This window comes from Symphodus melops (genome assembly GCF_947650265.1).
Source record: "Symphodus melops genome assembly, chromosome: 7".
In the NCBI taxonomy this organism is placed as follows: Eukaryota; Metazoa; Chordata; class Actinopteri; order Labriformes; family Labridae; genus Symphodus; species Symphodus melops.
This window is the reverse complement of record NC_136697.1, coordinates 4904872-4922860: the sequence shown is the minus strand read 5'-3', so window position 1 is coordinate 4922860 and position 17989 is coordinate 4904872. Positions and strand designations below refer to the sequence as shown.

The window sequence follows — 17989 nt, the reverse complement described above, 5'->3', positions numbered from 1 at the left end:
AGCAAACTTCTAATCTGTACACATAGTCAAGGTGCTCTGCACGACACAAGAAGAGAATCAATTTTGGGAGAGCACGAAACAATAGTTAAATAGTTTTCATCTTCAGGGTTGAAGTGGACTAAAGTATGAAAACTGTGATCTTTTACTTCTTCCATATCTCCATCCTACAGTCATCTCACAAAGTAATCAGACAGGTTTGGGTTTCTTTTCCAGAGAAAAAACTTTAATGGTTGTCATGGTGAACAGTTTGATCCGTAACGGCTGCTGAGAGATGAAAACAAACACCAGAGATCACAGCCGCGTTTGACACACTGCATCACAATGCATCAGCAGTAGCTTACGTCTTTTAAAAAAAGAAACTCCACTCAGTTTGGGAAAACCAAATACAAGATTACTGATTGAATGAAAAACTAAATTTAGTGTCACAGTCGGCATTCAGCATAGTAAGATCCGAGCTGTTTGTGTGTTACACCCCGAAACCCAGAATGAGACGATTTGACTTTCATTCATACAAGTTTGTTCTTTTTGGGGGGAAATTGAGCTTTTAGCTGCAAGTTTGAAGTGTCCATCTTTTTAAGATAAAACAAACACACACATTGGATCATCTGATTCATGGAAGCAGAAAAAACTAAATCTTTTAGGGATTTAAACTCTGAGCTCTCACAGACATCAGGGATCGTCTCCTGAACTGAGTGGGGTTTCGATGGCAGTGGAAACATAGCAACATATCCTTGGCAGAGTTTTCAAGAAGTAGCAAACACAGTCGGCTGCACTGCATCAGTTTGTGTTAAGCAAACATTTTTTTGAGGAAATTTCAGTGAAGTAATCTGCATGACACGAAACATCCCAAGACATGTTCTTCATTTTCAACACGTTTTGCATAACTGCACAGTCAGACGGTGTCTATCGTCTGCATGCCCGCTCAGCTGTGGTTTCAATAATGCAGCCTTGTATCATCGCCACCTTGCTGTCACACGCAATATATAAAGTGCACAACTGTGATGAACTGTGTGTGACACAAAGCAGGTCGAGTCATTGTTGTGATGCGTCCATTAAACTATTTCTTCATTCTCAGTGAAATGTCAAAACGTCCACGTTGACCTCTGAAGATTTACAAGCTTTCTTTTACCTGGAAAGTTCAAAACCCCAAACAAGAAAATAATAAATGAAAACAAAAAAAAACAAAGAAGATAAAATCGTAAATACGTTTCCAATCACAGTGCAATCAATTCTGAGCGATTTCATCCTCACACTGTCTGTTTCCTCTCCTGTTTGAAATCTGCAGAGGGTCTTATGATTGTTCGCATCCGTGCTGCACTCTGCCTGTCCTCCAGCAGGGGGAGCCATTACACCATACTGTATGTGATGATAAATCAGTAATAAAAGTGGACCAATGTCTGAAGTGTGCACACACAAGCGATACACACCAGTCACTGACTAGTACGAAGCCTTTCTTTAATAACATACACACTTATGAGTTCGATTCATTTGGACCAATGATGGACATTTATTTGTAGTTTCTAAACTGTGTGACACGTATTTGTAGTTTCTAAACTGTGTGACACGTATTTGTAGTTTCTAAACTGTGTGACACGTATTTGTAGTTTCTAAACTGTGTGATGTTTATTTGTAGTTTTTAAACAATGGGATGTTTATTTGTAGTTTTTAAATACTCAACTAGCATGTAACTGACTTTGTGAAGGACTTTGAAACAAGAAGTGTGGAGCATTTAACATGAATGCAGTTCTGTTTATTTTAACACAGATGTTATTAGAGTTTATAAAAAAAAAGAAAAAAAGAAAGTCTTCGGGTGTTTGAGCGCTCCACAGTGTTGGATACGGAAACACCAGTAGGTCGAAAGAACCTCATATGAACATTGGATCATCCAGAGATAAACCACTTCTTCTTATGAAACATCGCTTCAGTTCTGCTATAAAATATTTACAAAGGTTATCACATTTCTACGTGACGCTGAATGAGTTGCATCGAGGTCTAAAGACTCCGCCTGCTCGCTCTACTTCAACAAAAGCATTTTGTTCAGTCGATCACTGGCTCCATGTTTGACCTCGACTATAAACAGTGTCGTTCTTTACAGTTTCTTTGAACAGAGTGACAGATGGTATTCTAGATGTTTCTTATTGTCAACAAAAGTCTCCACTAACAACCATCATGTTGATCAAAGTCATCCGAGTGAGCCGAGGAACTCAGACAACATGAAGGAGCCACGCTGACATGTTCCTCACGCACACATTTAAACGTTTGACCAACGAGTTCATATTTTAAGACTTGAGAAGGAATGAACCGGCTTCAGACCAGCGCAGGTGAAAAACACATTTGAGAGATTTGTTGACAATAAAAAACAAAAAACAAAACAAATACAGACACAGTTGAAGTCTGAGCATGCGTCTGATGAAGACGGGAATTTAAACTTTACGGTCATTTGTTATTCCACAAGCAACAACTTCAACGTGGTAAACGCCAAGTGTGCACTTCCTGCATCGTGTCGACATTACACAGACACGACGTATCACCGCAGTGCTTCAAGTGTTTCCATCTGGGGACTCACGACTAAACACCGAGAAAGTTATTGTTCTGAAGACGTTTTAAAATGAACACACGGAGGCTTTAAGGACGCAGCCAGAAATAAACCAGCGAGGACGTTTGATGACACCGAGCGTCGACTTCTCTTCCACAGACGTCAGAGGTGAAATCGAGCCGACAGGGTGCTGAGCAGCAGAGTGGTGACATCATCCTTCTACAGATCGTGGAGATCTTTACTCGTGAAATAAATTACTGGATATATTTTGCTCTATTGTGACGACACACACACAGCTCTACTGTTTAATGCTACGACATGAGGCCCGAAGACTAAACTGCCACCGCTCACAAGGTTCGTGTTTTGAAGCCTGAAGAAATGTGGAAAAAGATGGAGGGAGCCTGGAGTTACCTCCGACACACTCACAGTATGTGATGTCCAGTTTTTGGAGTCGACGTGTCTGCAGCCTGACTGAAGGTGGGGGTGACAAACCGTTTGAAGTGTAAGCGAAGGAGTGTGTTCATAAAGACTCGGAATGACCTTCTTCTGATTACCCGATGCCTCTGAACTTCTTGATCCTCAGACACATGAGCTCGTCACACGCGTCGAATCAAATGTTCCAGAAACAGGACGCTCCGGTCCGACGGTACTCGCTGGTTGTCTGCTCTCTGTGGACTTCACGGCGCCCGTGGTCAATCGATGTCGACGACCGGAATAAAAAAAACTGAATGAGCTCAGGGTGGAGGCGGGATGAAATAGAGTTCAATGTCTCGTCCCCCGTCAGGCTTTCTCATCCCCCGAATGAATCCCAGTGTCTCTTTAGGAGGCATCCATCGCAGTGTGAAGAGAAGTATGACCATCTGTGTGTGTGTGTGTGTGTGTGTGTGTGTGTGTGTGTGTGTGTGTGTGTGTGTGTGTGAGACGGGGGGGAGGAGCTAGTGTTACCAGATGTGGGATTCACAGTGAGTCATTTTAATGACGCCCACTCCTCCACCGAGCCGGCGATAGTTCATTCCTCCGTACAACCTGGAAAGAGGCGAGACATGTTAGAGTGCGTGACGTCACGGAGAGAAGAAGAAGAAGAAGAATGATTTAATGAAAGGAGAAGGACGAGGGATGAGTCTCGTTTGTGTCGATACTTCAGCATAAATTTCAAGGGTGCTTATTAACCATGATTATGTGACCCACTTACGTTACACCCTCTATCTGTACGGACTGTTGTTTTTTTGTCTCAATCTAAAATCTATCTAAAGCTCTAAGAGTTCACTGATGCTCAGACAGGAAGTAGTTTGATGCAGTCAGAGGGCTGCGGTCGTTACGATCCCTCCTCTCAGAGAGGATCAGAAGCTGAAAGTTAAAGGTGACTTCAACATAACGAAGCTCTGGTCTTCTTCACTGACCCGGGCATGACGAAGGAAGCGAGTAACCTCCAGTGTCTGCGTGCACGTTAGCATAGCCTGGGCGACGTTAGCTTCATAAAGTCTGCTCGCAGTTTGAACAAATCAACACGCTTGTTTTGACCTTCAGTTCACATCAACTGTTCTCGTGCCGTGTTCTGTAACTCGTCAGACGCGACGCGGCTCCTGCACCGTGCGCTCCGCTCAAGAGGTCGGCTGCAAACGTGTCGAGGTCGAAGGCCCGAGAGTGATGTGGGATTAGACTGAACTCTGTGATGATGTCATCACACAGCGTTACATCACAGGTGCACTTACCTCCATGTGTTGGCGTCCGGGTCGTAGACTTCTATCGTTTTGAGATACGTCGTTCCATCAAAGCCTCCCACTGCCATCAGCTGACCATTCACCACGGCCAAGCCCACCTACACACACACACACACACACTGTGTTATCTCAGCATCCACTTCTTTACAGAGCTGATCACATGACTCAGATATATGAAGGATGTTTTCATCATCCGATATGAACACACACTCACCCCGCTCCGTCTGGACGTCATGGCCACGACAGGAGACCACTGGTTGGTCCGGGGGTTGTATCGCTCCGCACTGCTGAGCTCCGTGGTGTCGTCCCTCCCTCCGACAGAGTAAATCATGTCCTGGTAGACGGCGCAGCCCAGGTGCTTCCTCCTGGTTCCCATGGGAGACACGGTGTGCCAGCGGTTCTCCTGAGGGTTGTAGCGTTCCACTGAGGAAGAGAGAAACAGGAAACAGTGACCTCATCCGTCAGCGTCATTCTTCTCCACCCTCTGGAGTCGAGTCAGTGTCGCACCTGTGTTTAACGGTGACGTCCCATCAGACCCTCCGACGGCGTACAGGAAACCCCCCAGCACAGCCACCGCTACGCCCAGCCTCCTGGTGCTCATGGAGGCCACACGAGTCCACTTGTTCTCCTTCGGGTCATATCTACAGCCGGAGAAGAGCAGCGTCAACAATCAAAGAGTCAGTCAGACGTCATGGATCCATCTGCTCCGACTCTCGGATCATTCATGGAACTTCATTTCATTCATCAGAACTTTTTCTGGAGAAAACAGATACAACGATGGATTTGTGGGCGTGGCCATGTGGTGTCGCTCTAACCACCGGGCGAAGTCGTCGTGTGATGATGTGACTGCAGCATGTTTGGCAGGATTGAAAACCCATGAGAGCTCCTGATTATGAGGAAACAGAGAAAAGAGCTGTGTGATATAAGGCTTCCTACAAACTGGGACGCCTCACAGCTTCATCGATATTAAAATCAGATCATTTCACTCATCGACTGATTTGGTGTTTTGGGATTTTTTTAAAGAGAATCCAGCAGGGCGTTCCTGGAGAACGAGCCATCACGGAGACTTTGTTCTCTCTGATCAAACAGTTCTTGATCCTCGACTGAAGAATCCTCCGAGCAGGATGTGTGTTCAAGCTCTGCTCTTGTGTACTGCTCACGCCCACGTTTCAGTTTGTCCCGACTGGTCGAGCCGCTCAGAGCGCCGCAGGATCGATGGTCACGTTACAAGTAAACATCTGTTCTTCAGATCGCAGTAATGGCGGCTTGTGAACTTCCTGTAAATCCTCAGCTGAGCTTGGTTTACCTCTCAGTGTTTCATGTTCCAGCTGAACACGTTTCATACCTTTCTACAATATTGAGACAGGAAACCCCGTCTTGTCCGCCGACAGCGTACAGATAACCTCCGAGGACGGCCACGCCCACGCTGGTGCGACACGTGCTGGTGGGCGCCACATCGCTGCTCCACTGATTGGTTTTCGGGTCGTACCTGCACCCGAGATCAGAAAAAGAGAAAATTAAACTTTTTTTCCTTCTTGATTAAAAAGATGAATAAAAACGTGTCTCACCTCTCCACAGAGTTCAGGTAGGACGAGCCGTCGTGACCTCCCACGGCGTACAGCAAGTCATCCAGAACACTGACGCCCACTCCACATCGCCGCTTACTCATCGAGGCCACCATCCGCCACTCGTTGGTTTGAGGATCGTAACGCTCCACGCTGGAAATGGCGTCGCCGCTGCACCAGCCGCCAACTACAGGAGCAGTAAGACACGAGAGCGGAGGAGATGTTATCAGAGAATGATCACCACGGCGAGCGTTGAGCTCGACGCTCCTGCTGGAGGAGGTTCGTGTTCGTGGTGCGTCTCAGCAGAGTGGGATTTCCTGGCACAACTTCGCCGACCTCCCACGGTGCGTGGAGAGAGCGAAAAGATCCAGCAACACTTGTAGTCTGAACTTTATTAAGAAATCAGACAGACGTGTTTTCGCTCGTGGCGTTCATCGTGAGTTGACGAGTTGTTCCAGAAAGTCCCACTCTGCTTCTTGAAGGCGGATTTATCAAATCGGCGCACACTGACCGGCGAACAGAACTTCTCCACAGCGGATGGGTTTCCTGGGCCGAGTTCTGGGGCCCTGCATCAACGGCCTCTCCTGAGGCAGGAGCAGGTAGTTCTTCGCTTCATCGACCAGGTCTCTGAAAACAGACACACATGATGTCAAGTGAAACTCCGGAAACATCTTCATCAACAAAAAGGACGCTTATATCAAAGTCATCACCATGTGAAAATCAAACATTGACACCCTTTCCGTTACCACGGCAACAGAAACAGACCTCCTGGACACCTAACCTCATTCATTCTGTCAGCTCAGATTTGCAGTTTGTACGTTGGGAAGCTTCACCAAAACAACACAGAGTGATAAAAGGCAACATCAACATGATGGATGTACAGCCGCAGTAAGATTCTTTTATAGTCTGCAGTGATTCTCCTCCGAGGACTGCTGCCACAATCAGCTCCTTCAAACTTTATTATTCACTCAGGCTTTCACTACAGATACACTGAAACACATTCTTCCTTTCCTAATAGTCTTTGACAGGTGTTCCCTTATCGAGTACTTTCACATTCTTCTGTCTTTTAACGATGTACGATCCGTCTGTTCACTCTGTGAATGGCCTCGTGTCTGAACAGCGTTATAGAAATAAACTTGCCTCGCCTCGTTCAGGACGATTTAAAGACGTCTGCGTTTGTGAAGTTGACACTCAACAGTCCTGGTGACATCACTGTCTCTCTGCTCTGATCTGTCTGTGTGCGACTATGACATGATACTCGGACACAGTTCAGCCTGCAGGGACCTGTGACGACCAAATCTGGAAACTGGGCTGGTAGCTGGAGAGGTGCCTGTTTATTTTCCTGAGTACTGCCGAGGTGTCATTGAGCAAAGCAACAAACCCCTCCAACAGCTCAGGAGCACTCGCTTTGAGAAGCCCCCCCCCCCCCACTCTGATTTCCCCTCGCAAGATGAATAAATGAGAACTTTGAACTAAACCTCTGTATTTGTTGAGCAGAGGATTAAAGGCAGTGTAGTGACAATGTTTCACAGTTCTTCAGAGTATCCACAGTGAAACAGTCCGAACAGAACATCTCAGCTTTATGTTCAACATCGTGTCTCGCTCACTCTTGAATATTTTGACAACCTCACGCCTTGATCACACTGGACTTCTTTTTTCAACCGCCAGCACCTTTTTTTACAAAAACGTACGGACAAAGAAAACAGGATGCCGCCTTTACCAGATGAATTGTTTGAACTTTTCAGAAAAGCGCTGTGTGACGTTAAGCGCCTCTTTGACAGCTGACCAATCAGAACGAGTCCAGTAGGTGCGTGTGTACCTTCCCTAGTAACCTACATCCCTAGTTACAGGAGGCCAAAAACACGTGGCGTGAACTGCGTGTCCATTACAGCTGTGTTCTCAGCCTGCAGAGAATATGATGTGGTATAAAACTCTATATTAACCTTATAAACACAGAAACAAAACACAAGTACGTTGTTTGTCTAAAGCATTAACACAGAGTGTTTTATTCTGAAAATAAACGGGACTTCCTGTCCCGTTTTCTTCTTTTCTCTGCTAAACCGATGCGTCGTGTTCTGGCATGGTTACATTGACCGGGTCTAAATGAACGCCTGCAGAGAGCATGACGATGCTAGTCCAACACACCTGCACTCCTCGTCACTCTTAATGAGCGGGTCCGACCCAACGGTGCCCACCAGGAACTTTGGGCTGAGCAGGGGCAGGCGGACATGCTGCAGCACCTACAGAACACAGGAAGTCCACATCAGTCCTCCTGACGTCTCATGACAGGAACCAGAGAGTTTGCTCGTTGGCTTCGTCCTCGGTCACGTACCTGGGGCAGCTGCGGCCGTCGCTCCTGGATGCTGTATTTGACCCACGCCATCACGGCGTTGAACACCTGCTCCTCGCTCCGCACGTTGAGCTCGTCGCTGGATATGATGTCGATCAGCTGGTTGGCAGGCAGCAGCATGAACTCTTCGCTCTCCATGACCTGAGAGAGCAGAGCGAGCGATCGTAAATCTGATCTAACACATCCTGCATGTGGTCACGTACACAACACGACTCTTTAGAAGAAGATCGCCTGTTCAGTCTGAAACACTCCTGATCGATCGTATCTAAAGCAGAATGATCAGCAATCATAGCTCTGTTGCTAACTAACATAGCTGCATAGATGTTGTGATTCCCTTCAAAGAGAAAGTGCTGCTCTTTTATGCTCGGTTGTTGTATAATGTCGCTCATAGATATCACACTTGATGTGTAAAACTAATTTTTAATTATCTGTTTCAAACACAATTCTCATGAAACGTAACGATTCACTAAATTCACTTTTCAATAAATGTCTAACCACGTCACCCATGTGCTTCTTCATGAAATGACGCCTTGCTCCAAAATATTTGGTCTTTTCGTCTTTTTTTTTTCTTTTTTACCGTATCCTAGCAACAAAGGGTGGCTCAACATAGCCCCGCCTCCCCTCCAGGTCAAACTGAGTGACACTTCATCAGAGCACTGAGTTTGTAAAAGTTGAAACACCTGAACACACTCTCAACCCAAAACCTTCAGAACGTGGATCTGGATGCTTTTTCCTTCTGAAGCTCTGTAAAGGTCCGAGCAGACAGGACACATGAAATCCTTCCTTCAGAGGGAGAACTTCAGATCTATGGTGCTCTTATCATAACCTACCTTCAATCATTTCTTCTCAGTCTGCGTGTTCACATTATTTAAATTCTCTGGCTCGTACAGAATATGATCATGTGACACTTTTCTTTCCTCTCATGACAGAGACTCCCTGCTGTGAGCTGCACATGTGAGCAGTCCTCCTGAAAGCATCCAGGAGTCTATAGAAGTCGAATATGTGAAAAACGCTTTGTGAGCCGACAGCCTGAGGAAGGCTTTAAAGACGTGCAGGAAAACAAAGAAGGAGGAAGAGTGAGCTGATGTCGTCAGTAAACACAGACTGTGAACCACACGAGAGATGTCAGCGTTCCCTCCATGCGCGTGACTGGAACCTGCTGTTACCTCTTGGAAGTTGTGCTGGGTGAACTTGTCGGCGATGCGGAGCAGCTCGCGGCAGGAGTGCGTGTCTGCGAAGGCCCGGATGCCCAGACAGTTGGACGGGTCCAGCTGCCTCTTGAGGAACTCGCAGCACGCCTCCTGGATCTCAGCCAGCTGGAGGAGGCAGGCGGCGGGGAGCAGCGTCTGGACGTTTCCCTCCTCGACAGTCACCTGGGAAAAAAAATATTAATCAGAGACTCGTCATGTGTAGTGGAAGGTCATGAAACTGTCTCCTCACACAGACACTCAGCTCTGGTTGGAGAAACAGCTGCTCTATATTGTTTTCCACTCTGACAGACTTTCTTCACTTTGTACAAAAAACAGATTAAAGAGAATAATTGAGTTTAAAGGGAGAGCACAACGAACTTAAAAACCTTTAACAAGGTAGAAAATCTGAGCTTTCAAATCTGATTATAAATGACACTCAGTCTGAACATTAGACATGACACGTGAGGAGCTTTACTGAACAAGGGGCTCTTGAATGTCTCTGAAGCTTTACGGCACAAAGAGAAAACTCTTAAAAGACAAACATGTCTATGATTTTAATTACCCAGCATTCACTCACACGGGGACAGATCTGATGAGCTACGTGTTGAGCTGCTCGATGCAGAGCCGCTAAAAGTTAACGTGTCATCTTGCCTTTCATGCTCCTGAGGTTCTTCCTGCGTTCACGCTCATCACCATCATTTTTTAAACTGCGTCATACGATTAGTAAGGCGCAGAAGAAGAAGAAGAAGAAGTGCATTATTTCTCTTTGGAAGCCCGCGGACATAAAGGGATTCATTAGCGAGAGAGTTGACATGCAGATGAAGTGAACTGAAAACTTTTTATAAACAGCCTCGAAGCGACTGAATCAAACTCTGACATCAGAGCGAGGGCTGGTCAATGACTCACTTTACTTTGAGAGAATCTGGAGGTGATTGGAGCTTCTCCTTGTGCTCTTTATTAAACGCTGCATCACATTGGTTGTGTTTAGTTCTTATTGTCACTCAGTTTTTTGTCTTTCATTTTCTGCTTCACCTGCCGGGATGACGCCGGATTATTCCAACCAGGCTGCTCTGCAGCTGCTTCCTGATCGTCTTGCTATTCCTTTTTTCCAGAGGACAGGTTCGAACACTGAAACCTTTGAATCGGTTTTTAACTGCGTCACGATTCCTTTTTACATCCCGAATCACAGCACGTCATTAAGTCGACCGTTCAGACGCCGCTGACGAAGCAGAGACTTGTTGTTAAAGTGTCTTGCTCAAGGACACATCAGGCATGTAGCTGCAGGAGCTGAAGGGATCGAGCTTCCTGTTGAGACACGGCCGACTCGACCCCGCTGGTCAACTAACCGACCTTCCAGGCTTCTGTAAGTGTGTCTGCACACACTGAGCAGGACACTGAAAGGTGGAGAAGATGTTTATGTTTCATGAATTCTAGAAATATTCAGATTGTGATTTCCCTCTCGTCGGGGCGCGGGGGCACGTTGGGGCACGGGGGCGCGTCGGGCTGTGGATGAACTAAATGTGTGGGAGGTTTGTGAATCCAAACAGCTGTGACACACGAGCTCTGACCTGTGAGGTATAGGCGAAGTCGATGAGCAGCTCCATGGCTCGCTCGTCGATGTCACGGATAACCACTTCAGTCTGCCGGCTCTCCGCCAGCTCGCCGGTGAACATCGCCCTGAAGGTGGACACGAACAGATCTCAGTGAAGCCCCTTCAAAATAAAACATGTCACATGTCAGATCAGGAGCGTGCGTGCCGAGCGGCTGCGTTACCTGAAGTACGGGCTGCACGCCGAGAGGATCACACGGTGGGCGTAGATCTTCTTGGCGCCCACCACCAGCACCACGTCGCAGAGCTCCCGGTGTTTCCTCAGCAGGTTGATCACCTCCAGGGTCTGCCGGGGGTGTTTGTCTGAGACGTAGGGCATGCGCGCAGGCTGGGGGACCCCCTCAGGAAGCTTGTTGGGGTCCCCCAGAGTGCAGCGGCTGGTGATGTCCATTCCAGTGGCGTCTTGGCGTGCGCTGGTGGCCCTAAAGGTCAAGCAGACCAGCAGCGACACAGTGAGTGATGATGTCCTTTTAAATCAGAAAGATCGTTAACAAAATAAAACAACGAAGATTCCTTCAGCTCCAGCTGTGGAGACTTGGGTTGCTGGTTCAAATCCCCGTACGGAAAGGGAGTCTTAACGTTAGAGAGGAGCTACTTCCTGAATATTGCCGTGGTCCAATAACAGAGGTTATTCTTCACACCAGGATCTGAAGCTTCTTTAAATAACAGAGATTGACGTCAAACGTCTTTACACCCCACGACTTGTAATAATGACCTTTTTCTAACGTGTCAGTTATATAATCCTGATGACATCATGGGGGTAATCCGACCTGAGACTTGAAACGTTTCCTGCGTTATAATCGATGGACTCCTAAAACACTCTCTGTATTTGTCTGACAGTGCGGCGTCGACACACGAACACCTAAAACAGAGACCTAAAGTGAAGTTTGTTTGAAAGAAAAGATGGGCCTCAGTTAAACTACAAGCTCAGGTTGGTTTGTAGTTCTTACCATCGAGGGACAGACAGACGCTCGTCATCCTGCTGGCTTTAACAACACAGGTGGAGATTCTTTTTTACGTACCTGCGCATTGGCTTCGAGTCCATGCACTGAAGATCAACGATCGGTCCAACAGCTTCAGGTCAACCTGTCAAGACGACAAACAAGAACTCAGACATCAGATGTGTTTGGAGCCGGCCGGGGGGGGGGGGTTACTTCCTGTACACGAGGCTTCTCTCACAACAGGAAAGGATGTACGTTCAGCGTCCTCACAGAGAAGCAACACAGCGCTCGTCCTCCACTGACATTCATTCATGAAATTCTGGTCTACCATGAAGCCGGTCTTCAGATGATCTGAATTATGAACAGCTTTAAAGAGCGACACACCTGTAACAAACATGAGCGCCTCACACAGGTGCTGCTTTACCTGTTTCTTAACCACTGAAATAGTGAATGAGAGTTTTGTTGTGCTACTTTCTCTTGGACACCATTTGCACCTTTACACTGAGACAAACAGTAAATGTACTTGGCAATAAAAGACCATTCTGAAAATGAAAAGCAGCTGTCAGGTTTTCAAATTCAATCTTTTAAACTGAAGTGTAAGAACTCTGAACTGTCTCGTCTGAAGGTTTTTTTTTATTGGAGACAGGACAGCTGAAAAGACAGGAAGCGTTTGGATGTTAGGTCAAACAACCAGTGACACGTCAAACTACTCATTAACAATCAGTGGGTACGTACTGGTCCAGTTGTGATTGACCGGTGGGTCTGGACCCAAAACTGGATCTGGACCCAAAAGGGGGTGCAAATAAAAAAAGGTCTCATGAAGTGTATAAAACGCTTTTAAAACATCTTTATTTAGTTCCTTCTCTTTGTTTCAATCTGAATTTCACCATCAGAGGAATCAAATGACTTGTGTTGTGTTGTGTGTTGTGTGTGTTTATGTTTGTGTGTGTGTGTGTGTGTGTGTGTGTGTGTGTGTGTGTGTGTGTGTGTGTGTAGGTGTGTCTGTCTGGGGTTTTATCACAGATCAGGACTATTAATGTGAGGACACACAATCTGCTCACGCTACCTCTTTCAATAACGTTAACACCTTCCTTTATATGAAGTCTGTATTCCTGTCAAACTAAACTAATGAAGGTGAAATGTTTGTTTATATGTTCAGGAGCTGCTCATATACAAGAAGGAGGCTAGCCTGTTAGCTTATCTGTAGTACTAATGTTGTGGTTAGGATTAAGTCCCAGGTAGAGTACATGATACTCACAGGACACAGAAGAGTTAGTTTAATCAGATGACAGATGTAATTTAAGGACATTTGATGACCTTAGGCCGGGAAATAAAGTCTTTAAGTGAGCTAACAAGTTGTGCTAATGCTAGCCCCGGTGCTATGAGGAGACTCAATCACTGAATAAAAACATTAAACTAACTATAGAGAAGGATAGAGAAATACTTTACATAAACATAAAGGTTTTCCTGAGCAGAGCCGACGTGTTCGGGTTTTAAAAGTCCACCCGGTATCCCAGTTAGAAACCATTTTCTCTGATAAACTGGGAGGAAAAAGCCAACACAAACTAACTTCCTGTAGATTTAGAGGACCTAACACTTTAATAAAAGAGAATTAAATACGTCCAGAGCTGTGTTTTTACCTTAATTTTCCATCCCAACCACGCAGAAGTCCCCCGGGTCGCTAATGTTTACAATCTTAAAACCTTTGGTTGAACGCTGCTGCTTTTCTTCTTCGCTATTTTTTATGCGCATGCCAAATGCCAAGCGCAACTTCCGCTCGTGTTTTCAAAATAAAAGAACTATATTACGTCATTCTTCAGTACGACAAGACAACGATAAATCCATAATTGTAAGATTGTGGAGATGTTGAGAAGTTGTTAAAGTTTCTTAAAATACCCTGCTCTGCTGCTCATTCGAAAACATTGATGTTACTTAGAAAATGTGGCATAATTTAAAAGTGGAATAAACACGCTTTCCAACGGTATAAGATTAATTGCCAAGAAGTTACAAACAAGAAATATACTGCCAAAAATACATTTGAAGTGGTTATGCTAACACTGACTGCATAGCACCGTGTGGTCCAGACTGACTGAATGACGTCGAACAAGGAGGTCACGGTAGTTCATAAACACAGATCTAAAATGTTGATGTTGTTGTAAAACCATTTGAATTTAAGTTCTCCCGGATGAGAGCAGCTCCTGAGTGATTTACACAGTAAACAAAACAACGCTAAAATAATAGTTCTTCAACATAACTTTCTACGTTGATTTGTTTCTTTTTGCTCAGGCTGTTCTTACTGGGGTGAAATTTACACCGACCATGATGTTACTTTTCTTGACAGGAGAAATTATTTTTCACTCCAAATCCTACAGCCAAAATAAGAATATTTAGAAATAAAATTAAACCATTGAAAAATCTTTGTTCAATTTCAGAGTTTTTATTGTGATCTGCATTACTATTTTATAGTCGTTTAACGTGTATTCTGAATGTATAAGAGGGTGGAGAGTGGATTTGTTTGATGGGATATTTAAACAAACTTGGGTAGCAATTTTTCTGGAGATTTAAATTGCTGGAGTCAAATTGACCTCGAGGATAAAAGATGCACATTTGTAGGTAACAGCAGGATTAAATTATTTAAAATTTGCAAAATAATCTTTTTATTTCCATGTTGAACTTGTTATCACACTACAGAGGTAATTGTAACCTGAACAGCGATCTCACATCATATTTTGAGTCGTCTGTCCTGAACAAATCCAGACTAAATGAAGGTCTCTGCATTGTGAAGTGTTACTTTACATAAACCCAGACTACATGATGATAATATATGCAGATTATGTTTCCTCTTTATCAATCCGGTTTGCTGTAATGTGCAAACCTGACTTAGTTTTGTTCCTTCATACTGCCATCCCCCTCTGACATGCTGCACCTGTCGTTTCCCTTTTCTTTCACTGTTTGCTCAACAATGTCAGTAAAAAAGTCATGTTTGTGATGAAAGACTGTTTTTGATTCTGCATGTTGCAGCAGGTTAATAATAACAGGTCAGAGTTCATTGAGCAGGATGACCTTTAAATAAATACCAACATAGTGAGCTTGTAAAAAAGTGAACAGTTGTGTTTGGAACGCTGCTTTTGTTTCAATTTGAGGTCGTTGTTTTTTTCTGACTGTGTATGAGGTGGATATTATTTAGTGTTTACAAACCAAGACGTGTGTGTGTGTGTGTGTGTGTGTGTGTGTGTGTGTGTGTGTGTGTGTGTGTGTGTGTGTGATATTGGGACAGGACAACAAGGAGGGAATCAATACAAACTCCAAACTGCATTTGTACTTTTCTTATTCCTCCTCAGTGTCTTTATTTCATTCAAGCTGACATTAAGTACTTCTTGTAAATGAAACTAAAATACAAAAAACATACAATAAGAACATTACACGGCACATTAATTACATATTCACAACAAACTCACAACGCTGATAATTAAACATAAATCAACAGCTTGTCCAAACTCGATCCTCACAACCACTTCCTGCAACAGTAGCCTCTCCTGCAGCAGCCTAACCTCCCGCAGCAGCCACAGCAGTATACCCACCCACTGCCATACTTTTGTTTGTTGTTGAAATATGGCATCTGTAAGAAAGACAAAAGACATGAGGAAAGTGTTCATCTCCAGCATCATCACTCACTCAGTTTATTCTCTCTGCTGGCACTCATCAAACCACACAAGGGCACTGGTATGTGATTATGTCCTGATAATTAGCTTCATTCATTCAGTTCATGTACCATCAATGAGTCCACTGAGATCTCTGGAGGTTCAGCCACTTGATTCTCATTGCTCATTGGCTCCTCCAGTTCAACCTGTTAAAGATGACAAGACAATTTATTGCGTTTGTTGAACATTCATGACAAATATTATCTACACAGGTGGGACTAAGTATTCACACAGGTACCACTCCGTCCCAGCAGGGGGAGCCACTACACAGGGGTTTGTCCCTCAGTATGGAGGATTTCTGTTCACATATCAAAGACTGAAACTCACGTTTGTTTTTCATTCAAAGTAGACATTTAAAAAATACAAAAATACTTATTTGAAGTAAAAGTGTACCTGTATCTGATAATGTCAGGAAGATTAGTTTCATTCATTCAGTTAACTTAATGTACCTTGTTTGAGTCCTCTGAGATCTCTGGAAGTTCAGCCACTGGATTGTCTTTGCTCATTGGTTCCTCCACATCTTGAACCTGTTAAAGAAGACACCAAATGTTGTTGTGTCTGTTGACAATTCATGACAAATAAAAGCAAAGAGAAGAAGAAAACAAGTTCTTACCTCAGTTAATGGTACAGCAGAGTTCTGCTCAACATATAGAAATGTGAGCATAGTGGCCACAACGACTAAAACACTGAATGTCTTCATCTTGGTTTGATCTGTTCTTTGATTCTTAGGCTCGGTTTGCGACTCCTGTTGACGTTCTCAAGTTCTTCTTCTGTCTGATAGTCAACGTGGGAATCTGCTGATATTTATACTCATCAGGTTTCGTTATCACCAATGCTTATCACTCTCTGAGGGAAGAATGAGAACAAGGATACGACTGTACCAATTCCAGGAATGGACGATACAGTAGGACATTATTGTTGGGTTGTTCATTTGTGATAAATATTAATAATTAATACACTTCATGCTCCGCCAAAACCCCCATCAACGAGCTTCAGGTGTCACATTCTTGAGACTTTGTTCATGTTGATTGACAGTCTCTGCTCACATGTCGGGGTGTGTGGAGCACAAATAGTTTTATACCTCATAGATCATTTATTCACTGTAAGGGAGCCTTTAAAAGTTTTGAAGACACAGATCATCCTGCATACCTGAAACTCCCAGCGTACCTTAAACTCTTTTCAGCATTTCAAAACACACGTAACTACGATAAACTTTGTGCCTGGGTTACCGAGCGGATGAAGTTAATAGTTGTTTCTGTACCGCTTGTTTTTCAAAATATAACGCCTTCAAAACTTGGCCTCGTTGTCAACCGAGCATTTATTTCATAAGAGCACCAGTGTCTTTATTTAGTTTTTTTCAGTGAGGAGAGAGCTTTTGCAGCAGTCTTTGATCTTTTCAGAAAGGCACCGTTGACGTCACCAACACTCTTTTCCAAATGTTTAATATTTCCCATATTTTTGTCGACTGTGGAATGCATCTTGTACCCACATCCTGCATCTTTCCCTGTGTATGCTGGGGTCAGTAAAACGGATTTCAACAGATTGTTGTCATAGCGACAGGAGGGATGTGCAGCGCTTTTCTCCTCAGCGCAAAACGCTTCATGCGAGAGCTCTCGAGTGCACAGTCAGCACTTTTCTACCCAGACAAACAATGCTCGGTGGACATGGGGTCTAAAAAGGAAACCTCTGTTGTTACAGAAGAGTTTTGTAGCTTTTATGTGTTAAGTTGATAATGTGACTGTGCAACAACAACTGACAAATAACAATATCAAGACAGTTGTGGACATTTTAAGGCGTCAGACATGCTGAAGATATTGTATGTTGAGGCCTACGATGAAGAGCTCCAGATTCTTGCTCAGTCATACAGTGGTATGTGAAAACAGTTATAACAGCATCTGAAGTCCAAACTGATATTCAGCATTCAAGAAACCTGGCCTCATTTCTTAATGGATTTATACTTTATTTATGCTGCCAGGGGGAATTCGGTTGACCTCATTAGGATTTTTTTATACCTGGATTTGAGTGTGTCAGGTTTGATGGAGGTGAAAACCAGGGCAGAGGTTTTGCACGTATATAATATCAGATGGGAACGTGATGATAAATAACTTATACAACACTTGTAAATGGAAAAAAACTGTTTTTCATCTTATCTGTCTGTTTACAGCGAGCAATATTCTTTCTCCCAGGATGCTGCTGTGCTGATTATCCACAATCACCTGACAATACCTAGTTCCAATCAGGGGTCAATTTAAGGTGCAGGATTTCTGCTCTCTCCCTCTGATGTTTCCGCCCCACATTCCCCACCACAGCATCCACCTGTAAGCTCTGACTGGGCGTTTCAGATATCCTCCCGTCACTCCTCTGCAAAGGAAAACG

At 44.4% G+C, this 17989-nt stretch overlaps 1 protein-coding gene across 2 annotated transcripts; it reads right to left on the bottom strand.

The window, feature by feature from the left end:
* Nucleotides 1–201: 201 nt before the first annotated feature.
* Nucleotides 202–13684, bottom strand: klhl20 (kelch-like family member 20). Of its 2 annotated transcripts, XM_079347816.1 has the most exons (14): nucleotides 13553–13684; nucleotides 11994–12057; nucleotides 11136–11393; nucleotides 10931–11039; nucleotides 9339–9545; nucleotides 8155–8313; nucleotides 7968–8062; nucleotides 6334–6449; nucleotides 5826–6009; nucleotides 5603–5746; nucleotides 4765–4898; nucleotides 4472–4680; nucleotides 4249–4355; nucleotides 202–3562 (listed from the first exon to the last, which is right to left on the bottom strand). In XM_079347816.1, exons 2-14 carry the CDS (start codon nucleotides 12014–12016, stop codon nucleotides 3478–3480), a joined length of 1830 nt encoding a protein of 609 aa, XP_079203942.1. In that variant the 5' UTR covers nucleotides 12017–12057; nucleotides 13553–13684; the 3' UTR covers nucleotides 202–3477. The 2 variants fall into 2 exon arrangements, with proteins under 2 accessions (XP_079203942.1, XP_079203941.1); XM_079347815.1 differs by lacking the exons at nucleotides 11136–11393; nucleotides 11994–12057; nucleotides 13553–13684 and having other exon boundaries at nucleotides 202–3423; nucleotides 3458–3562; nucleotides 10931–11038.
* Nucleotides 13685–17989: the final 4305 nt, after the last annotated feature.